The sequence below is a fragment of the Trachinotus anak genome, unplaced genomic scaffold (assembly GCF_046630095.1).
Source record: "Trachinotus anak isolate AG129_WGS33_773 ecotype Australia unplaced genomic scaffold, CSIRO_AGI_Tana_v1 ptg000028l, whole genome shotgun sequence".
Classification (NCBI taxonomy): Eukaryota; Metazoa; Chordata; class Actinopteri; order Carangiformes; family Carangidae; genus Trachinotus; species Trachinotus anak.
This window is the reverse complement of record NW_027273879.1, coordinates 11,827,430-11,851,312: the sequence shown is the minus strand read 5'-3', so window position 1 is coordinate 11,851,312 and position 23,883 is coordinate 11,827,430. Positions and strand designations below refer to the sequence as shown.

Genomic DNA, 23,883 nt, shown 5'->3' with positions numbered 1-23,883 from the left:
TAAATGACTAAAGTGAATATATTTAAATATGTTTTTTATGTAGAAAAATCAATTTCTTATTTATTGCTGTCTGAGGGAGCTTGCGGTGGTCAATAAACAATGGACTGTGTTGACTACATTACTAAGGCTGTAATCCTATTAGCTAGATACTGTAGCTTCATCCTGCACATTATAATGGACTTAGCCTGGCATCGCCATAGCATTTAACAGGCTCCTTGGCCATGTGGCCTTACCTCTGGTGTTTATGATTGTGTCATACTGCAGCAACCTGCTGTTCACTACAGGAGAGCTAAGCCTATAATGTGATTCTAATTTACCATCTGGCATAATCTGTGCAGAATCATATTTTTCAGCTGTAATCATATTATAGTCTTTCCGTATAAAATTTTTGTAGCACTGTTCTCTCTGGGCTGAAATTCAGTTCTTATTGTTGTCAGAAGCAACAGTCTTCACAGAACATGTGCTTTGTGTATGATGCATTATTCCTGCAGCAAAACTGCGGGAGACTGAGGCTGAGGTTTCAGCAACATGTAAGATCTGACATCTTTTGCACCACAAATCATGCTCATCTCTGTTGTAGCCAGCTATTTGTACATGTATCATGCTGATGCTTTGATAAAGTCACTTCAGTTCGAGAAAATCTGAACAAGCAACTGTTTCTTTGGTACCAAATGGTGCATCTGAGACTGTAAGGAACTCAAACTCATGTGAATCTGCCAATGAATGTGCAGTTAAATGAAGTTAAATAATGACTGAACCTAACTATCTGACTGTTTTATTTGGGTGCTTCACTCATGTGTGACTCACAGTCTGGAGTGAGCTGTCTGGCATAATCAGAGTAGCTGATTATTATTAAAGTGGCCAGTCAGAGTTGCAAACATGGGATCAGGAGGTCAGCCCACTGTAATATTAACCTGCAGTAAAAGCACAAATTAATGTTTAACACCTCACCTTTAATTTAGATCGTGAGAAAACTAACACATTATAGTAGAGCCACAGTTTCAAGAAAATCTGGCCCTTTTTTTTTGAGCAGAGTACAAGCATTGAGGATTTGATTTTTCAAGAATAGCCTTCTCTACACTCACACACACATACACCTGTACAACCACTGTTTGATCTGTTGGCCACTGAACAGCTCTACTTAGCTCTACAGGAGCAACTGGGGATTGAGGGCCCTTCAGCTGTGGGTTAGGAGGAGGAGGGGTAAGTGCTGCTCTTTGACCTTCATGCTCCTTCCTTCATGGTCCATGCTCATATTGAATTTTGGTTGTGGGCACTGGTGTATGAAAACCATCTTCTGATGAAACCATGTCAAATAAGGTATTTTGTCAAACTAATTCCTTCAATATCCTATCCTAAAGTGTGGCTTGTGTTCATAAATGAGATATTTATTCACAGCATAACTGTATTGTGTGCACACTGTTCTTAGGTCTGGTGTGGGTTTCTCTTTTAATGCAAGCTGAAATCGGTGGATACAATTCATATTCTTTGGTGTATCTTTGACTATATTTCTGTGTATTCTGTGTCTCCCTTGTTCACACATAAACAAACTCATGGTCACAATTATTTCTGTACTGAATGTGCACACTCCACTGTGCATTCATTATTTGTCTGCACACAGACTCACAAATTTCCTGCTCGTGGCATCTTGGATGCCCCGAGGAGGACGTCAAACTAGTGCTCCATTCACTGAGATGAGTGACAATGACATTTCTGGGCCGAAAGGATAAAAGAGGGAGAAAAGGAGACATGTGAAGGGAAGGAATGGAGAGAGAGAGAGAGCATGGAAACCCTCTCAGCCATGTGGGACAACCCACTCACTTATAACGTAATGCTCAGCAAGCTGCACACAATTCCAGCGGGGTCAAATGGTGAAGCAATGCTTTTCTATCTATCTATCTATCTAGAACAACAAAGCCCATCACAACCCTCTATAAGTCTTTATTCACCATTACACAAGGCAGGTGATATACCATAATGGAATTTGTGCACTGTATGCTGCTGGTCTGTGTAGCCACAGAGATTAGGAAAACACTGCACAAGGCACATAGGGACCTTTCACCCACTGCTTTCCATTGACCAAATGTTACAGTGCAAATGCATTAACTCACTGATCTAGCAGGAAGTGAGATCACCTGCATTCAACATTTTTGCTCAAAAATCAATATAACACAAAATGATGCATTTCTTTAATTGACATACCTTTTCTTTATTACCCTCAATATCAGGACAGTTTGTGTCATATCATTTATTGTGTTTTCTGGCACCTTTTATCAATTATTAATACCAACTGCATAGTTAAACATTAACTAAAACTGCTACTTCATTGTGAGTCCACAGCTTCCTCAAGCATGTTTTGCAGACTACTCTTACCATGAGTATCCTTCAGGTGGCGTCTGAGACCTGGCTTGTGTACAAAGTGCACAGCACAGTAGTTACACTTATGGGGCCTGTCCCCTGTGTGCAGGTTGAGATGGTCTTGCAGTGGGGCTTTCTGAGAAAACGTCTTGTGGCACAACGGGCATCTGAAAGGCTTGACACCAGTGTGGACATGTATGTGGCGAGACAGGTTAGTCTTCTGGGAAAAGCCTTTCCCACAGACCAAACACAGGTACTGCCTGTGTTCCTTCAAGTGTCCCATGTAGCTCTCCAGGTGCTGGAAGACTCTGTCACACCTCCTGCACAGGTATGGCCTCTGGACCAATATACTGTCTGGACCTTCTATCAGCTCATCTCCAGAACAATGACTCTTTGACAGGTGTGGTGCAGAGAGGCCAAATATGCTGGAGTCCTGCAGCTCTCCACATTCTTGCTGTTGAGCTGCCACTGAGAACATTTCATCAGGGTTTCGGGAGCTATCCACCACCTCTTCATGTTGAGCAGAGCTACCTGTGGTTAAGGAGGATGTATGATCTCGGACAGCTGTAGAAGGGTGTAGCTTACATCTTAGGGCCCGTGTAATGTGCTGAACTTGATAGGATGGCTTGTTGGTGTGAACAGCCCGGATGCCTCCACCTTCCTCTGACTCAAGCACGTTGAAACAACATGCTGCATCTTCACAGGATTCTATTTTAGCTTTAACCGCCCTCCTCTCCTCTATAACCTCTCCCAGTCCTTGATTATCAACCTTGGCTCCTTGGCTCATGCTCGACTTGGACTGAATCACAACCGCTCCCCCTCCCTCTGTACTTGCTTCCTGGATACTGGTGCTGGGCAGGGCTGCATCCCTTTCCTCCTGATTTTTGGAGCTGGGACCTGGCCAGCCACTGTCTGGCTGCAGGATTTCCTTCTCCTCTGATGGTCTCTCCAGTTTCAAGAAAGCCAGAGATGGACTGAGGCACTTGGACACAGCCTGGGCACACTTCTCCACCACCTGGCTCATCTGAAGCGCACTAGCTGCAGTGAGGTAGCTCACCAGCTCCCCCAGAGGGACCTGCAGCAGTGATAGACATTATGGCAATCAAGCAAAACAGTGAATTAACAACAACAAAGAAAAACAGCCAACAGGACAAGATTCATACCAAACTTCCACTTGCAGACTTAAAACATGCACACAAGAATAGATCCATGACCCGGATTAAGGTCCTCTCAGTCATCTATAACTTTTCACGTCACTTTCGTATCAAACCACTCGCCCTCGTTGTTGTCACAGGATGTTTGGTCTTTATTTCTGTTTTGATTCTATAGGTCTTGATGTTGTTCTTTCATCCTGTCATTCTGTTACTCTGTTTTTTGATGTGTTTTTAATTTCATCTTGATTACACAGTGAAACGAGAAACCTGCTCTAAACAATTGAGACTGAGATAGACCTGGGGACGTGGCTATATTCTGAATATTCTGCTCTGTTATATCTGTATAGAGTTCAGGGAAGCTGTAGATTATATTGTACCTCCAGGATTCCAGTGTAGCAGGACAGGAGCAGTCTCTTGCCAACCTCCATGCTGGACACAACGCCCACACTCAGCTCTGCCTGGCCCTCGTGGAGCAGGAACTGGTCACGGAGGAAGTCTGAGGACGCTGCAAGCACAACTCTGTGAGCGTGGAAGCGGAGAGGCTGGACAGAGGCGCCCCGAGGACCACCAAGGAGGAGTGTGACGTCACAGAAGCGGCGATGCTCTCTCAGAGCATTCATTTTGCTGAGGATGGAGTCACCGTGGGTGGGGAGACGAAACTTTAAAGTGTCAGAGGAGCCTGACATGATGGTCTGTAGAAATAGTAAAAATAAAACAAAACTAAAAAAAATGTTAGTGTACAGTTTTGTTGGTGTGCGAATACAGAAATGTTAGCTTTAATGTAGCTTTTGTTATCCCATAATTGTCTGTTAGTATATAGTTGAACAGTGTGAGCACATTTTTGAAATTTAAATGGGATAAAAGTGACACTATAGACTGGACCTATAGCATTTAATTTTGAAGCCAAACCACAATTTCCACAAACTACCATCATCATCATCACCATCACCATCATCATCATCATGAGTTAGTTTTGGTCTGCACTTAAGTCATGGAGCTGAATCTGTGCAGCACAGAGGGTAAAGTACCAGAGAGAGGATGAGAGAGGGAGAGCACACATGATGATCCAGACCCACCTTTTTACAGGCTCATCCCGTCATCATGGATCCAACGGGAGGGGGGGGGGGAAGCTGCTTTTCTTGGTCCAGAACCTCACTTAACTTTTCGAGAACAGTGGGTCTCTACTCGCTCGATGCTTCTCAGTGTAACCACGGTTATTGACAGGAGGGGAGGAAAACGTTGACGAGCCACAGGAGCATGAGGATGAGACGCATCTCCGAGCCTTCATCCCGACTTCCTGCGGCTTTCTGCTGACCACCTGGAAACTGAGGCTCTGTGCTGCGCATGAACTGATTCACCCCTCCAGTGCCGCGACTCCACTTTTTTTTTTTTTTTTTTTTACATAAACAGCGAGCGTGTAATTCAGCATTTTCAATCAGGTGCACCGCTAAAAGCCAACCGCTTGGTGGTGATCATGCTCACATAATCTACAGGAGCTCCATCACTCAGAGCTGCGCAGTGTAATGCTTACTTTTTTATACCTTTTTTTTTTTATTTTTTTTTTTACGATTGACAACAAAAGCAATAAGCATGTTCTAATAAAAGATAAAATATAGATTTTTTTTTAAATGTATAGTATTTTAAAATTAACTCCTACCTCACAGTGCAAAAGTCTTAACATGAAGACAGTTATAAGAATCCTGCTTGTAAAAAAAAACAACCCAAAAACAGACAAACTCTGATGCACGAAAGTCTGCACAAACGCAGAGATATTATTTTCAATTAAATTAATTAATTTTTTGTCTTTATGTCTTAAAGATGTGCAGCGTTTGTGGTTTATTGTGAAATGTAGCTACCTCATTTCCTTAGTCAATATGCACAGTAAATTCTGCAGAGTGTGGTGGTCCACAGGGACCGCCTGAAGAGAAACAGGGGTAAGTGAGTAGGCTGTAATAACTTAAACCTACTGAACGTGGTTCGATGAGCCTTTCTGTCTCACAAGAAAGAGACAGAACTCTAGATGCCGTCCTCTTTCACACACAACCCTTCACACAAAATATGTATTTATTCAATTAATCCAAAAGAGAAAGCATGTGAGGACAGTCAGTGGGTGGATGAGCCCAAAAGAGCAAATGCAGCTTCCATGCTGTTTTAACTTTGGCCACTACTTCAGAGGATATGGATTTTGAACTTTTGTTTTCACAGGTTAAAAAGCAGATGGAGCACACCCAAACACAGACAGTGATCCAGACATCTGTGTGTTTCAGTGTGTGAAGTTGCTACAGTCTGCCAAAAAGATGACGTTTTGTCTTATATAATATCATCTGTGTTCAGCCATCCATCAGATTACAGAATCTGCTATCAGTTACAATATTAGATAATGCATGAAATTGAGTGCAGCAGTACCTTAAAAAAGAAGAGGAGCATCCTGGAACAATCTGTTTTCCCAATTCTTCCAGTCCAGCCAGTCTTATGAAAGATGAGTCGTATCCTGAGGTTAAGTCACTGCCAGCTACACCACTTCCATAATCGCATCATTCCATAGTTGTCACGCCACCTTGTCCTGTCATTCTCAAAGGAGATGGTTCAGTGTGTACCAATTCACAATATGGGGTTTCAATTGTAAGGGTGAAATATTATCCAGTTGGGGAGGTGGTGTTGTATCATGTGCATTTACATGTTACTGTTCTCTGATAAACCTCATCTGATTTAACCATTTAGAAAATCCAACTGTGTTGAAAGGTAATAAAATGACTTTAGTGCAGCAGAGCTGTAACACACTGTCCAAAAAATAATGGCAATGAAACTATCAAAACAAGCCCTGTGAGCACAGTTAGGTTCTCTGACAATGTCAGGCTGTTCTGTTCATGGCTGTTCCCATTACTAAGGAATAGTTAAAATAGCTGTTATTGTAACATAACAGCTCACTACTTTCCTTTTTATGTGCAATATAAAGCCTCCAAAAATGAAAAAAAAAAAACAACTTGCATTTTGTACCCGAAAAGTTATTTATTAATCCGTTTTGAGGTGATTTAACTAGACTTTAAAAGTGATCCTCTCCCTGTAGAAAAGAGCCAAGAACCTCAGCCAAAGGTCTCCCCAGGCTCTTGTCTCAGTAAGCTCTCAGTCCTTTGAACTGGTGCGCTGCAGTGCATTACACTTTCAACATGCCATTTTGACAAGGTCTTCTTTAAATGTGCTGGACAAAAACGAATACAGCACCCAATTTTTGTGTAATGCTCTCTATGTATGATGCTGAGTTTTACTATTTGGGTGTATGCACACAATAATAGAACAATAATAAAACATAACAATACATATGAATAAATAAAGAGCAAGTGAGAACTTCAAAATATCCAGAGACATCCACAGCTCAGGTTTAGGAGGATTCAACAGAGACGCTGGTAAAAGTTGGCTGGGAATGAGTGGAAATGGATGTGTAGAAATGTATAAATACTAGGAGCTGATTAGATAGTTGGGAACAGGTGAGGAGATGTGACTGAGAGGTGGGAACGCCGGTGGAAAAACACCAATATACAGTAAATTTTCCTTTACTAGAAAATACCTCTTTTCAAAAATGTCATGCAAGTAACATAAATGTAATGTAAGCAATGTAAATGCATGTATAAATAATAAATCTATAATAAATATAGGAATGGTTCTAGGTGATTAAAATATGTTTTTTATTTTTGCATTATTATTAGGTCCACTGATGCCTAATGTGTGATGTGCATTTTAATGTTGTCAGTGAGGCCACAGTGACATTAAAGTGAAGAAGTTGTGTGAGAACAAACCGTATCTGACCCTCTTTTGCAGAAGTGTTACTTTATGGTTGAGCCGCACTCTTATGTTGGCACCTAAATTTACCATGCACAAGACCAAATACTGCAAAAATATTTATTCAGATATCTTTGTTTGATTCAAATTGTATCCATACTGTCATTTTACTGAAAAAGAAAATAAACTTTAATCCAAAACCAGATGATTAATATTTAATGAAAAACTTAATTTATAGCTTCCCTTCTTTAATAACATATCTTCTTTGGACTTACAATTTGCCCTTGTAAGTCTACAGCTATATATATATACTATATATAAACATGTTCTTAGAAATACATTGACAAATCATTGCTGTTTTAGCATTAGTTGTAACATAATTAATGCACTGTAGTTGCTTGAAAATGCTCAACCTGAAGTCCCCCGCCCCTCTCTGACACTGTGATGTGCTTTAAATCTTCTTTTCCTGTGCTGATTCCTCGACTAATCGTTACACTGCAGCCCTGCACAACACGCAGGAGCTCTGGGAGTAATCACCGGAGGAGACTCCTCTACACATCGAGAAAACATGTTTCCGTGTCACAAACACGGAAGAAGCAAACCCCCGGGTCAGTGTGAACATAAAGTAGGCTCCGCCCTCACCCCCCCCCCCCCCCCCCCCATCATCATCATCATCATCATCATCATCATCTTACAGTGGGCTCGTACTGTTGTCGGCTCATATGTGGTGACAACAGGGGGGTGAGCCGGGGCAGCGGCAGGATACCCACGAACCGGAGCGTCATGTCGAGCAAAAAACAACGATCTCGTTAGATATCACAGTGAAGCGTCAACTGGAAATAGCTAGCGAGAAGATGTGAGGACCGACGGGATGGCAAACGACGAGGCAGCTACTTTTATTGGCAGCTAACTCGAAGCAGCTAAGGTGCGAGGCTTCAGCTAGCTAACCAGGCGGGCAGCCCGACGTGTGCCCCGGTGGAGCCTGTGCGGGTCCACAAAGTGCTTCACAGGAGCAGGGACAGCAGAGGACAACAGGCAGAGTAAGTTGTGTTTCAGTGTGTGTGTGTGTGTGTGTGTCCTGAGCCCCCTTGCAAACCAGCTGGCACCAGTTAGGGTTAGCATAGCAAGCCGAGGGTAAAGAAACCGTTTTTTTTTCTGTGCCACAAGTCACATCACTTTACTGTGTTTTATGCCTGTGTGCTTGACCCCTTCAGGGTCCAGGAAGCAGAGATTATGAAGTTGATTACAGCCTGTCATTAAGACCCTTCAGTGACAGGTGTGATATCTATTTTTCTTTCAATTCAGAGGTGGAACCGTTAATCGATTAGTCGATTGGCAGGACATTTATCAGCAGCTAATCAGTTAATAGCTTCCTCTGTTTCTATTGTCAGCTTCTTGAATGTCAGGATCTGATGATTGTCTTTGTCATATAAGGTGGTAAACTAAATAGCACAAGGTGTCTAAAGGGGTGAGCTTCAGGAGCCGAGGGCATGTTTCACTGTTTCATGACATTTTAAAGGCAACAGGATGAATTGATGAATCATTGATGGTAATCATTAGTTGCATCCGTAACACCTCACTGAAACTAATGTGACAGCACTCTAACTCAAGAGTCCTGCATATATGAGGGGTTTAAGGCGAAGTTCCTGTTGAATAGGTTTTAGGTTAGCATCACACTGAGAGGTGTTGTCTACTTTCAGTGACAGAAATGATTATCAGCAACAGGTGCTGAGATGTGTAGGACATTGTCATAGTCAGAGCTTGTTAATAAGGTGTAGAGGAGGTGATTCCCTTATTCTTGAAACAACACCTCTTTAAAACCAAATCTAGACACCACAGCCTTTGTGCAGGTAGGATTTATTGCAGAGCTCTTCATTAGTTTTAGTGAGGTGTGCATGCAATGAACTGAGTGTATATATAGTTTGTTGATGATGCTGCCATGTGATATACGCTTGCTTATCTTACAGATTTTACAAGCCAGGTTAGTTAATTCTCTTTAGAGCAGTCAGTTCATTTTCTAGTTCAACCTTCATAATGTTCGCTCTTTTTTCTAGTTTTGAGAGGGGAAGCAGTGTTGTTTGTAATATTTTAGTCATACCTAACCAATGATACTAATATGGATTCTTAAATTGACAGTATGCTGAGGAAACTGCTGGGCTGAGGGAGACACTATTAGCTCAACATTTATCACATCAAGGATATACTTAGAGGAATATCTGTTTTAGGCTGTTTTAATTTCACGTGGGCAGTGTTGATTCGTTAGGGTACTTGTCAAAGCACATTTAGCATTTTTATTTAGGTGGTTACTGGAAGAACATAATCAGTGACACAGAGGTTCAGACAGTTATGGGGAAAGTACATTATTCTTGCATCAGGGGCCATGTGTAATGTTCTGTATATTTGATTCAGGTCACAGACAAATGATAGCACTGTCAGATGTAATGGGGAAAAAAGAGTTGTTAGTTTAAACTGGAACAAGTAGCAACAGTGAAGTTAAAGCTACCCATTTTTCCATGTCATGTTTTTGCTAGAATAATGTCTGGTACAATCTTAGGAGTGCCAGATCATTAAGAGACATGCAGAGCTTTATCTGAACACAAGAGAATGAAAACATCCCACACTACGGTGCGGTGTGGTTTAGGGTAAGGCAAAATGTGAAATAGCTCTGTGTTTCCCGGAGCCTTGATCTGTTTATCTTTTGAAGCCTGCTGCTTTAGGCAAAATTCAGTGACTGAGACATTGGTGACTGAAAATGCCACCAGCACACGTGACAGTGTTTACAGTGTTAACCATCTCTGCAAGTGTATTCTCCCATTACTGTAGCCCAAATTCATGGTTTCAGTAAGAGGCTTTACGGAGGAGAATCTCTTTCACAAAAATGTTTTCCAGAAGGCTTTTTTTTAAAACAGCTTTTGAACACAGTGCCTCTGTCTTTGTGAACACACACATACTTCATACCAGGGAAGGGTAATGCCTGTGTGTTCCCCATCTCACTTAAATTACATAAATCTGTGCTCTTATAAATACATTTTGTTGATGAAATAATGTGTTTAAGATGGTAAGGGGTGACAGAAGGGCATGGTAGAGGCCGGTAGCATGTTTGTTCCTCCAATGGACCCACACTGATATTGGGCCATAACATAACTACTGACTTGAGGTTCTTTCAAAGTGTCAATAACTCTCAACTACAGATTGTCACTTTAACGTTGGGTCCCTTTATAGGAAGTGCCTCTTACACAGCTGCCCGTAATGCCATTTACTCACACCTCTTTTTTTCTCTCGTGGGAAAAGAGAGCAAACATAACGTCCCCTCTTTATGAGAGTTGGTTTCGTAAAGAAAAAAAAAGTCAGAGAGCATGGGTATGTTGTTTCTACATCGATGAATAAAGACCACAGAAAAAACACAGAATACATCAACATTCAGAACCCTGTGTAGTACTAAGTAATACGTGGCTGGCTGTTGGCTACTCTTCTTCAGTCAGAGGTTACACTAGAAGAAAGTGTAATTTTTAAGAATATTTTGTCGATTTCATATCATCATTGCACAAAGAATGTGCCTGGCTACATTTTGTAGACGTGTTTGGGGAAGTGTAAACACACTGAAACAACCACTGCATTGCATCAGTGTAGTAGGAAGTGGGTGAGCAGTAACACTAAGGACAATGTGAACTTTAGACACACACTGTTTGCTCAGTGACTAAAGATTACATCCCACACTCGAAGCAATGCTTTTGGTGAGCTTTTCCAGCCTCCTGTCGCCCTCTTTTAATTGATTTCCTTTTCAGCATGTGAGAACAGAGGGAGGGGACGGGAGGTTCACAGCAGATAGCATCATTTACTTCGATAGATGAGGGTGTGGTTAATCGTCAAACCACAACTACATATGAGTTTCCAGTGCTAGTTTTAGGACCAAGTAGTCAAGTTTAGTAGGGATGACTGGTATTCATAAGCTCAAGCCATTTGTTGCCTAGTTGCACATTTATGTTATTAATTTCATTATTTAAATATAAATATTTCTGGGGGCATCAGAAAATGGTTTGAGTTCCAGGGCTGAATAAGATTGTTATAAGTAACATTGTCAACACTGTGCTACACATACAATACAAACCTGTAATAATGAGCCATTCAAATATAACTGCATGAAGCAAGCCGTCTGTTAATGACGCCAGTAAATGATTCTGAATGTATCAGATCAACCGGCAACATAATATAGAGAAAAGCACAGTGTGCACAAATGCATAAAAATTAAGTAAGCAAGGTAGTTTAGCCCCAGTCCCCATAAACACTTGGATAAGCCTAACAGTGCATATTTATCTAGGCTATCTAATGTTAAAGTGAGCGGCCATGCTAACTGGCTAACGGTAGGCTAATTTCGTTTAAAATGATAAGTCATGTTTGAGGTCAACGAAGGATAGGAAAACGTTTGCCTGCAGAGTTTGCATGTCACCATCTTGGGTTCATCCTTTACACTCTTGAAATGACTCCGCACCTTGATTTCCTGTCCAAAATATGTAGCTGCTATCCAATAAGTGACGGGACCAGCCGTGTAAGCGCAGTTACTGCTGCTACTGTGTCGCCCCTTCTGTACAGTTTTTTTTTTTTTTCTTCTCCTTTGACCAATCGAAACAATAGGTGCCACAGGCTGCTTCAGTGATGGCCGCGGCAGCTTTTCAGCATTTTCGGGATTTTTATCTCCTCACCCGAAAGTTGCAGGTTCTGCCAGAGTGTAGTGATAGGGAGACAGTTTGAACTTTTTGCCAAAGGTATTTGTATGAGCTGCAAAATTACCATCTGCCTTTCCTCCGATAAAATCCCTGGCCCTCAGCTGCAAATTTATAGTGCTGTTTGGTGTTCCCATTTCAAATAAGGCTCAGAACCTCCCAGACAATAGATGGTTTTCCCTCCTCAGCAAAGTTGCTATGCACTCTCCCCCTCAACTGGTAAAACATTTTCATCATGTGCAACTCTGACTAGAACAGCTGTTAAAAGACGTGAGATGATCGGCCGGCTCGGCTGATTGATCACCATACTGTATAAAAAGTACCCATCCTGGGTGTCCTCTGTAGTTTTCCCCTTTTAGCTGAGTGTTTTTTTATGGGTTTTCCCCCTGTTTTCAAGAGAGCCCGGCCTGGGTTGAAAGCTGTAGAGTCGATGGCTTGTGCAAAACCAAATGAGAAAACACCAAAATAAGCCAAATGATTACGTGATGATGGACAGTTTTCCCCTTTTACCTTTTCACATCAATAAACAAGTGGTTGTAGCCTTGACAAACTGAGTATTCACCCGTCCTAGTCACTGGAGGAGCCTTTGCAAGTAGTTCGGCATTTCCCCTACCATTGCTTTGGGGGCCAGTGTCCCCCAGTGGGACCCCCAGTCCCTGTAAGAAACCAAAGAAAAATAAAAAAGGTAAACATTTTATATATGTTATTTACCTAATGAATGTGCACTTGTTTCATTTCACCTCAGTGAGCCCGCTGCATTTTGCTATCATTTAAGGTTGTGTTTCTCTCCTCTCCTCTGTCTTCTGTTTCTCCATGTGGGTGTCTTCCCATCCGAGCACACACAGAGTGGAGCAGTGGAGAGACAGGTTGACTACTTGTTATGTAAAGTGCAATAAAAGCTTTCCAACAAGTGTTCTAAATCTCTCTAAATCCAAAGATTGACTGATGTTGACCCAAAACGTCTGAGAGTTTGTGTTTTTTAAACGCATACAATCTCATGACAGTAGTGAGGATGCTGGCAGCTGCGCTAATAATGGCAGGGGAGCAAGTCCTAGAACCTTAAACACTCAAAGAGCCATTTGGACCCGTTTCCCACAGAAAAGAAAACAACGGGAGCCACAAAACCCTTTTGACATCTAAAATGAAGATAACACTACATATATCATTTTTTTACCTTTATGCTATGTATAAAAAAACTATAGCGTGTTGCATTTATGAAATCAATGAACTGCTACAGAGAAGACAAAATGAAAGAGAGCCAGATGCGGCTCAGGAGCTGCAGGTTGCCGACCCCTGAGCACTAGCAGCTCTCCTGTTGTTACAACTGCACCCCCAGACAAATTTAGGAGGACATACTTTAACCCGTCTTGGCTGTCAGAGAGGAAATACTCCAGTTCTCTCAAGTGTTACAAGGAATATGAACAGATTTTCCCGACATCATGATGTAGCACTGGCTCTGTGTTTGGGATGATGTGTTTCTGCTGATGTGTCAGCTTACCAAAACTACTCTGTAACAATTATTTTATGCCCTGTGACTCAGCCTTGGAAACCTGTAGCTCCTTCAGAGCGTCTGATGGTACCCCCTCATGAATACTTTTTAATACTGTTTTACAGGTTAATGTGATGATTATTTTCTGGAATAATCATCAACCCAAGTTGATATATTCAGCTTGCTCTGTCTGAGTCCAAAAGGAGTTCAGTTTAATAAAAACAACTAAATGAAAAACTAACCACCGGCAACATTTGAGAAGCTGGGACCAGGGATTTTTTGCAGTCAAAACTGTTGCAGATTAATCATCTGTCAAATGACTTGTCTTTTTGGGTCTAGAAGACTGAGTATATTGTCGTAATTTGAGTACCCTTCTTCACCATTTTGTCTATGCTTATTACATTGGATAATGCCTGTTTCTACATTGAGTAGTTTGTGATGTTACAGCCAGATGTCAAAAATGAAATAATTTTTTTCAAGCCTCTTCTTACACCATTTGTATGTAGATGGGACATCTGGATTTCGAGGTTCATTTCCATCACTTTCTTCTGGTGCTGTGGTGAAAGGGAGCAGGGAGCTTCTTGCAGATTTCAGTGGGATTTATTAATCAAGCATTTTATTCCTGTTTGAAGTGGCTCCATTGTTGATTTGTCCAGACCTTTGAGGTCTGACTAAGCCCCTGGGCCATCTGAAGCTAAAATATAATGTGGTTGTATTTGGCAGTATTCACTGTTCACCGTACATCCTGTGTAGACCACCCTGCTCCTTTCGCTTCAGCCTTAAATCTGCTCATGGCATGAGGGAAGTTTTCTCTGTCAGTGCAGATTTTTACTGTATCTCAACTTGCTTTGATAATTTCAAGTGTTGCTCGTTTCTAACATTTTAGTATTTGGCAATGCTTCATAACCTCGTCATGCAACCTCAGTGGAGAGTACAAAGACAATATTTTGACATATATTTAGATGTTTAATAGAATGATTATACTTCCATGTGCAAATCTGATATCATTTATTAAAGTCTAGTCAGTCTAAAAGATTGTGTTGGCGGGCCTTTTTTTTTTTTTTTACTAGTGGCATGTCCATATTTCTTCTGTGACAAATCGGTGTCGCTTTAAATACAGCATTTCAACTAAAGATGGGAGAAAAAAATGAAGGAATGAAACACCCATCTGCAAGACAAAGTCTGTCAGCGAGCTCTATTTTCTAGTTTGGAAAGTTGTAGCCTTGGCTTGAACCTGCTGGGGGTGGGGAGGGGGTGGGGGGCTGGGGAGGAAGTGTGCATAAATTGCAGCCAGTAATGCAGATTCAAACTGATTTTGTCATTGCAATTTTTACCAGTTACATTATATTGTAATGGAATTGTGCAACATAGCCAATAACTGTAGATTACAGTTTCTCCAAAATGATTTAGAGAAGAGAGACTGTTGATAATTATTTTAGTTGCCCAACATGGGACTTGATCCAAACTTTAGAGGAAGCCCAGCAGTTGGTAGATAAGTGAAAAATGTCCAGAGACCAATTAAAGAGGAGCCAGCAGTGGTGCAGAGGAGCCATAAAGGGCAAATGTGGCTGAGCTGATAGCTATGGCCTCTACTAGGACCAAGGCTCTGATAAGACCCAGCAAGAAACTGGTCTAACTCTCTGCCTGCCTGCTTCATGATAAACGTTTTGGGTGTGTAAACACACTGAGAGACTGGTGAGAGAGCAGTGTTTTTTCTGTATTCTTATTCTTACATGTAGTACAGCAGATGATTTCACTGATTGTGCGTTTCTCTGTTTTCATGGTGATGATGTTCAGTTGGAAGGGAAACCTGAAATAATAACATTGTAGAACACTGTTAACTTTGTATTTAGTGAGTTGCTCTAGTTGAAAATGTGCATCATCAAAGGATCATAAAAACTTGAAGTATCTCCTCTGTCAGAACAATACTATAAACTTTCATCTGCTCAAGTAGATCCTAATATTGACACAAACCCCTGCTGATACCCCCAGCTCACGATTAAGATGGATGTATTAATTCCAAGACATGTCAAAATATTTGCAGTGAACTGTAACAAGTAAATGGTAATGGGCTGATTCAGTGTTTTTTTTAAGCCAATCCGGGTTTGTTGTGTGTGTGTGTGTGTGTGTGTGTGTGTGTGTGTGTGTGTGTGTGTGTGTGTGTGTGTGTGTGTGTGTGTGTGAGAGAGAGAGAGCAGACGAGAGAGAGCAGTATGGAGGGGTTGAGCTAATCATTGCGCTGCGCACAGCTCTGCAGTGAAATAAGAACGTCAAATATTTTGGTTCATTATGAAACTTTGTTGGGACTAATTAGACTGTGGCAGGGGACAGGGGTCAGTAGAGTAGGCGGTCCGTTAGTATGGCCAAGACACATTTGTTTTCACACTGCTAAAAGAATGTGGCCACATGTGGCCTAGACCACCTCCAAATTTGACTGATCGATTGGAGTGATCGAATCTCAAATGCATTCTCAAGGCGTCTTGGGTGTGTTCACATCTGGACTTAGAGCTGTCCACTTGTGATTCGATCACCCAGGACAGATGTTAATACCAGGTCTGAACAGGGCTAATTGTTAAATCTCCTGGGTGAGGATGAAGGGACAGCATTGTAGATGGGGGAGAAGTGGTGTCATAGACCTCCTCCTCTGTTGAGGGATGGTTTCTCTATGTTAATGTACATGGCCTCCTTCACCCCTCCTTAAAACAACATGAGCAAGATTAAGTTCTAAATGTTTGTTTTGATCGTTTTTGGGTTAATTGCCCAGCTGTAGCTCCTTCTTTGTGGCTGTTGCGCTCTAATAAATTCTTCTGTTCTCCTAGTGTTGCTGAGTCATGACTGGAAGGTTTGGAATTTCCGTGTCTGTCTTGTATTGCTCTTGGCATGTTAACAGAGTTGTGCCTTCAAGACTGTAGTGGGCAGATGTGATGTTAGTCTGTGGAGTTAACAGCCAGTCTTTTCCTTCAAACCTGTGGAACTTAGACACAGGTAGTTTGGTCTGAGCCTTTGCTGTCAGCATCTCATGTTGAACTGTAGGTGGTTTCTGGAGTCTTTTTCTTAGCTGTCCTTTCATGCTCATGTCCCATTCTCAGGGTGTCCATCCCAAAATGCCAAGTCAAATGTCTCTGTCGTGCAGGTCATGGTTATCTAAGAGGAGTTGAATCGAGGGCAGCTTAACTTTGATAAATGATATAAATGATATTAGATTTGCACTGAGCAGTATAAACATTCTACTAAATAAAATAGATATATATCAAAATATTGTCTTTGTATTCTCTGAGGGGACTGATCTTAAGTCACAATTGCGGGAAATTAGGTTCTAGCTAAACAGCTGTGAAGCACTGCCAAATACTACAAAGTTATGAATGACCAACACTTGAAATTTAAAAGAAAGTTGACACACACACACAAAAAAAACACAATGACAGAGAAAACTGCTCTCATTCCATAGTTAGACAGATTTAAGGCTAAAGCCAAAGCAGCAGGGTGGCCTACACACCATCCATCAGGTCAGTGTCCCTGAGTCACAACTGTATTCATCACTTTTGTCTGAAGCACTTCGCAGCTTTAAAGATGGACAATTAGCTTGAAAACAACCACATGCTTCAGAAGGCCCAGAGCCTTAGTCAGACCACAACAGTATGGTCAAACACTGGAGCCACTTTAAACAGGAATACAGTGCATCTGGAAAGTATTCAGTGCTTCACGTTTTTGTTTTTTTGTTATGTTACAGCCTTATTCCAAAATGGATTAAATACATTTTTTACCTCAAAATCTACACACAATACCCCGTAAAGTGAAAAAAGTTTGCTTGAAACTTTTGCAAATTTATTAAAAATAAAAAACAAAAATATAACATGTACATAAGTATTCACATCCTTTGCTCAGTATGTTGTTGAAGCACCTTTGGCAGCAATTACAGCCTCAAGTCTTTTTGAGTATGATGCTACAAGCTTGGCACACCTATTTTTGGGCAGTTTCTCCCATTCTTCTTTGCAGAACCTCTCAAGCTCCATCAGGTTAGATGGGGAGCATCGGTGCACAGCCATTTTCAGATCTCTCCAGAGATGTTCAATCGGGTTTAAGTGTGTGCCACTCAAGGACATTCACAGAGTTGTCCAGAAAGCCACTCCTTTGCTATCTTAGCTGTGTGCTTAGGGTCGTTGTCCTGTTGGAAGATGAACCTTCGCCCCAGTCCGAGGTCCAGAGCGCTCTGGAGCAGGTTATCATCAAGGATGTCTCTGTACATTGATGCATTCATCATTCCCTCGACCCTGACTAGTCTCCCAGTTCCTGCTGCCGAAAAACATCCCCACAGCATGATGCTGCCACCACCATGCTTCACTGTAGGGATGGTACTGGCCAGGTGATGAACGGTTTCCTCCAGACATGACGCTTGGCATTCAGGCCAAAGAGTTCAATCTTTGTTTCATCAGACCAGAGAATTTTGTTTTTCATGGTCTGAGAGTCCTTCAGGTGCCTTTTGGCAAACTCCAGGCGGGCTGTCATGTGCCTTTTACTGAGGAGTGGCTCTGTCTGGCCACTGTACCATACAGGCCTGATTGGTGGAGAGCTGCAGAAATGGTTGTCCTTCTGGAAGGTTTTGAGGTAAAAAATGAATTTAATCCATTTTGGAATAAGGCTGTAACATAACAAAATGTGGAAAAAGTGAAGCGCTGTGAATCTTATCCGGATGCACTGTATATGCTTGATTATGAAATCCCACTGAAAACTGCAGAAAGAATTTAAAACAGTTGTGTTCCCTGTTCACCACAGCACCAGAGGGAATGAACGAAAGTGAATGCGCAAATCCAGATGTCTCATATACACATAAAAAGGTGCAAGAAGAAGACAAAACAAAGATATAAAGAATAACAAATTTATTTTCACACCTGACTGTAACATCACAAACTGAATGCAGACTCAATGCAGAAGCTGGTACTATCCAAGCAATGACAAACAAAATGCTGAGAAAGAATACTGAAATTACAACAATATACAATAGACATTTGACAGGAAATTAATCTGCATCTATTTGGTCAACATCAAAATATGTCTTCGGCAAAAATGCTAAACAATTCCCTGGTCAGACAAAGCAAGCTGAATATATCAACTTGGGATGATGATTAATCCAGAAAATAATCATAACACCTATAAGACAGTATCTACCAAAGTAACATCATCCTAAACACAGAGCCAGGTGCTGGCAGCATTGTGCTATGGGAGAAAATCCACTCCTGGTGTCTGTGCCTCTTGAGAAAACTCTTTCAGAGGAGTGGTATAAAACTTCAGTGTCCAGATATGCCAAGAGGACACAGACAAATCCAAATAGTTTCAAAGCTGTAACTACTTGCAAAGGGTTCCAGGTCAAGGCTGCAATCATTCATTGATTTTATGTGAAATGGTTAATGGTGAAAAAGGCTAAGAGTCTATCATCACATAATCATTTAATTTAGCTTTGTGTCATTTGGCTTCACGCAGGCCAAGGTTTCTAGAAAACAGGGGAAAGCCCCTTAAAAAAACTAATAAACAAACAGCAAACAGAGAAAAACAACAGATGATACTTAATACTGTAAATATTTCCTCTTATTTTATCTGCCCTAGTAAGAATTGTTGATTACAATCTTAAAAATCAAAATATGGGAAGAACCATTACTGTTTTCAAGCGAGGCACTGCAACAGGCTCACTCCCACTGTACATCCGTCTGCACTGCTGGTCTGCTTTTGATTAAAGGCTTGCTGATGAGACATTAGAGTAGCAGAGGCAGTTGGCACATGCAACATTTTTTTTCCAATATTCCATGGTATGTTTTGCCTTCTTAGAGACAGTTAAACGAGTCATTTTTCCAATCTCAAATAAGATGTGTGTGTTAGAGTTGGCTCATACATGTTTTTTTTTTGGGGTGGGGGGTATTGAGTAATAGATAACATATCATTGTCCTGTACAGTGGTGACAGTTAGCAAAGTGTATTGTTATTCACGCCACAGTCTAGACTACCATGATGACCAACAACACATTAGCATGTTCAAAACAATGTAAAGCTCACAGCATGTCATCCTTATGACGATATAACACACCCAGACAAGGGTGTTACTAGCAGCTAATAAGAGTCAAAAGCCATAAAGAGGAAATGAAACAGTATGAACACAAACATAACGTAAACATTACTGGGAGAACAAAATCCGAAAAAAACTATATATATTTAAAGACAAAAGTTAAGCAAGAGACCTCATGTTAATCTTTCACATCCAGTTTCTTTTACATGGGTGTCATATGAATAATTAGGGGAAATGGAAAATAGATAACCTCCTTTCATCATTGCTGTACATGCTAAATCCTTAGGCTTACATCCATCTAGTCAATGGGATATGCCTTGTACTGTGACTTGGTGGAGAGATAATTCCAATCAGACCATAAGAGGTTCGTCATTAAACGCATTATTTCAAAAGTGTACAAGAGGGTAAACTGTAATTTGTATGGGCTGAGATTTGTGTCATTTCTGCAACAACTGAACATAAGCTGTAATGTTCTGAATTTGTATATTAGCAATCAGCCACCAATACATTTAGTATTCACTATTTGCACTATTTCCAACACATTTAGCTGATGCTAAGCAGCTATAGTATTTACCATGTTCACCATGTTTTTCTATGGTGTTCGTGTGCTAAACTAAGATGGTATACTAAGATTGTTGATTGGGACTAGAAAAAGTACAGCTGATACAGTTCATCCTGAGAGGGACTTGGCTGCGTATCAAAGGTCATGGAAATCCATCCAATAGCTATCAGGACGTTGCACTCAATTAACAAGCGTCACCTGTTGATGGTGCTAGAGGAATAGTCAGGGGATCCCCTCAGGGTACCTCATGAAATCTTATGGCAGTGCATCCAGTTGTTATTGAGACATTTCAGTCTGGACCAAAGTAGGGGAACAACACTGCCATCGATAGAGCCATGCTGCCAGCATACCTAAAAACTATTGAATTTATCAAAAAATGACTTAATTTGTGTACTTAAACATTTCCTCAGAATGTACATTACAAACATCAGCAGCTGTCCTGATACAGGACACAGGAGCTACATGTAGAAAACTGACAGTTTGCTTGAACGCTTCATACATTTTGATCTGTTGACAGTGTCATTAAAATATTAGAATTTGTGCTAAACGTTTCATGTGCACAAAATGTGCATTTTCCATTTACATCAGTTGAAGACCAAAATGTCTGTGTAGTAAGCCTACTGCACTGCAGTCTTGTGATAAGTAATTATGTGTGCTGATAGGCAACCATAAAGGGAATTGATGATAAGTAATGCTCATCCCGTGTCAGCTAACATTTTACGGTTATAGGGGGAGATACAATAGAATCTCAGGCATCTAAATCAGCCACTGTTCTAAAGGGTGAAGTGAACAGACTAGTCATAACTTTCCTGGTCTGTTCTGTCTTCAGTCTTTACTCTTGATCCTTGTCTCTTTTAAATACAAAGTACTTTATTTTACATAGCAGCTTATTTTTGTGGAGCTCTCTGCAAGCAAACAGCCTCAGCCAAAGTACGCATTATAATGCTGGCTGCAAACATTATTGATGTGGCCATTGGGAGCATTGGTAATTTATGTCTTCTCATCATCTACTGCAATTCATTTCTAAACAAGCTCTCCAGCTGTGGCCTGTTACCTCGTTTCTAGCCTCCACCTCCACCCGCTGTTCATTTTTCAGAAGACCTCTTCTCTTCTTCTCATTGAGGTGCATTTGAGGTCTTGTTCTCTAACAATATTTAAAATTTTCATCCCGCTATTCACTATGATTTTAATGTGTAAATACATTGTGTAAACACATTAAAATATCAAAAGCTTAGTTGTCATACGAACCAACCAGGAGCTGCATATAGTGGTCAGTCAGAACGTTGCCAGATTCAGTCAAAAAACACCCTCTAATCACGTTAACTTCCAAGAACAACAGTGTATACTGAACCTTTCTGATCACTCTCATTCTTACCTGTCTCTTTTTCTCTGTCCTTGACAGGTGAATGTTTGTTTTAAGCAACACATGGCCTGTATTCTGTTGACAGACATGGACCCGCCCACCTCTGGTCCCACAGCAAATCACAATGACCTCTGCCCTGACCTCAATACAGCTGCGGGATGTGACCCAAAACAGGTTATTGATGCCACCTGCCTCACTGTCCACCTTTACAACCTGGGGAAGGATGGAGGAGGGGGCAGGGCCAAAAGCTCAGAAAGCGTGCTCACGTTTCCACCTGGGGAGTACGTAGCGGAGGAACTGTGCATCGCTGCAGCGAAAGCTTGTGGTGAGTCACAAGAGGATTTCAGTTCTGATGCCTACCCACACACAAAGAATGCAGTTTTATCATTGTTGAGCAACATCCGTTTAATATAGGCTTTACGTGATGCAAACATGTTAGTCAACAAAGCGGAAATTAAATACAATAAATATACTGTATACAGTATAGAGTGGTGTGTATTTCTTAGGCACTCAGACATTTCTGCTGTACTGAAAATGTCATGACACTATTGCAAGGTATTAAATTGAATCCTAAATAAAAGTAAGAACGGTATTAAGCAAGGCATTATGAAATGCATTATGTTCTATATGCAACTGCTTAGAAAACAAATGTTGCTACTTGCATTGCTGCATTTGTCTGTGAAGATCATGGACTGGGCCATAAATTGACACAGTGTCCGTAGTCTGTGAAGCTTGTGTTTCAGTTTCATGCACAACCAAGCACCAGACCAAGCTAGGACAGTCTGAAATACCTTTCAATGAAGCAGTCACACGCCACATCTGTTGCCCAAGACACACATGAGAAAATTTATTTTTCTTTTGGAAAAAAAAAAAGCTTGAATATGTACAGTCCTCACCACACCAAATGAGGGAATCTATTTTGTAAGAATGTTTATCCATTATGGTATTGAACTTGTTTAGATAGCTTATAGTGGCACAAAACCTTATAAGGACATTTTATGTTGTTTTTCTTTTTTTCTTTTTTTTTTTTTTTTTGTCTCCTGTCCATGTAACTAAAAAAAGTTGGGTCTATGGGTCAAGTAAGAAAGTAGATAATCAAAAGAAGTTAATCTGCGAAGATGCAAATCCTTCTGATGAATCAGGGTCACACATCTATACTGTAAATATGAGTGATGTAAAAAATCATGTACCTTTCAACCATCCCATCACTTGTCATGCAGGAAGAACTCTGTTTGTGTGTTCAGCATTCATATACCATTGTTTATTTTTTGAGGTCAAATTCATCCAAATTTATTTCTTAACAAGAATGTCCTGGTAAGGAAACTGAAGTGGTTGTTTTAGCTATCAGAGCTAATCCAGTGTTTATTTTGTGAAAACCGAACAACAACACTGAGCCTGGCTTTTTAGCCTTCTGTTTCTCGCAAACCCAAATCAGGAAGTTGTCGACTGTTGTGTCTGTTTTCCTCTCCGCCTTAGCTCTATCTATTTCTCCCACACACTCTTGCTCCATTCCCCCTTGAGCCGATAAGAAACAAACCCCTCGCTCTCTCCTTTTTGTCTTCCTCTTTTTCTGTATCCCTTTGTGTTTTTTTTTCTTCTTTTCTTCATTTTGTCATTTTCCATTTCCTGATTCCTGTCTTTGTCTATTTTTCATCTTTATTTCTACCTACCCTCCACCTGTCTCACTCTCCCATTCAGTCAAATAATAATCACTTGGGGGATTTCCATGCGCTTTCTCCACCTGGTTATTCTTGACATTTTTTTAATGTGGTTTGGTATTAGGATATAAGTTAGCAGATGAAGCATCAAGGTTAAATTTGATGATGCAAGATGATGCATTGCTATCAAAATGAAGTCAAATATATTTACCCAGTTAGAAATCAGCCCTAATATTATTTGACTTTGATAGGAGGAGAACTTCCAATTTTTTCGCCTCACACAGTCAGAAAAATTCAGCCAAGTCAAAGTCCAACCTTTTAATTAGAGGGTATGAAGTATATTGTTAAGGTGTATAACAATCAGCTCCCAAAGTGTGGAAATACAGTCATTTACCCTGCAGCGCATTTCTTACTGTATTATTATTATTATTACAAGGTAGGAATTGCTTAGACATCAACCTTGTTAATACTTTGACATGACTTCCTCTGTTGTGGTTGAGCTTACTTCCTCTTACGCTGCGCTCCCATCCTCTTACCATTGCTTCACTCTTGTGAGTGCTTCCTGCTCTATGATGACACTTTCTGTCTACTGGTGTACTTCTCAGCTCAGCTGATAAAACACCTTGCTACTAGTGTTGCTTGGGTTGTGAAGACAGAATGAGGAATTGTTAGAAGCAAAAACACAGACGTGTTCCAGGATTGCTGGATGTTAAAGCACTAAGCATGCTATTCTTGTCAGATGAAGTT

The 23,883-nt window shown here is 40.9% G+C and overlaps 2 protein-coding genes across 3 annotated transcripts in view; one reads left to right on the top strand and one right to left on the bottom strand.

Annotated features, from left to right (window-relative positions):
• Positions 1-1,166: 1,166 nt before the first annotated feature.
• Positions 1,167-7,421, bottom strand: LOC139611228 (zinc finger and BTB domain-containing protein 26-like). Its single transcript, XM_071465697.1, has 3 exons — positions 4,589-7,421; positions 3,890-4,204; positions 1,167-3,433 (listed from the first exon to the last, which is right to left on the bottom strand). The coding sequence occupies exons 2-3, from the start codon at positions 4,196-4,198 to the stop codon at positions 2,324-2,326; spliced, it is 1,419 nt and encodes a 472-aa protein (XP_071321798.1). The 5' UTR covers positions 4,199-4,204; positions 4,589-7,421; the 3' UTR covers positions 1,167-2,323.
• Positions 7,422-7,983: 562 nt separating this feature from the next.
• Positions 7,984-23,883, top strand: part of jak2a (Janus kinase 2a) — a 32,937-nt gene continuing 17,037 nt past the window's right edge. The window contains exons 1-2 of one of the 2 annotated variants that reach the window (XM_071465692.1): positions 7,984-8,329; positions 21,518-21,803. In XM_071465692.1, coding sequence (XP_071321793.1) covers positions 21,542-21,803 — 262 coding nt within the window. In that variant the 5' untranslated portion in view covers positions 7,984-8,329; positions 21,518-21,541. The remainder of the gene's footprint in view (positions 8,330-21,517; positions 21,804-23,883) is intronic. The other variant, XM_071465693.1, reaches the window with a different exon arrangement.

Excerpts from the sequence above, each read along its gene's own strand:
- LOC139611228 (XM_071465697.1), bottom strand. The coding sequence starts at position 4,198 with ATGTCAGGCTCCTCTGACACTTTAAAGTTTCGTCTCCCCACCCACGGT. Across the intron at positions 3,434-3,889 it reads GCTACACTGGAATCCTGGAG|GTCCCTCTGGGGGAGCTGGT; the intron begins GTACAATATAAT and ends TCACTGCTGCAG.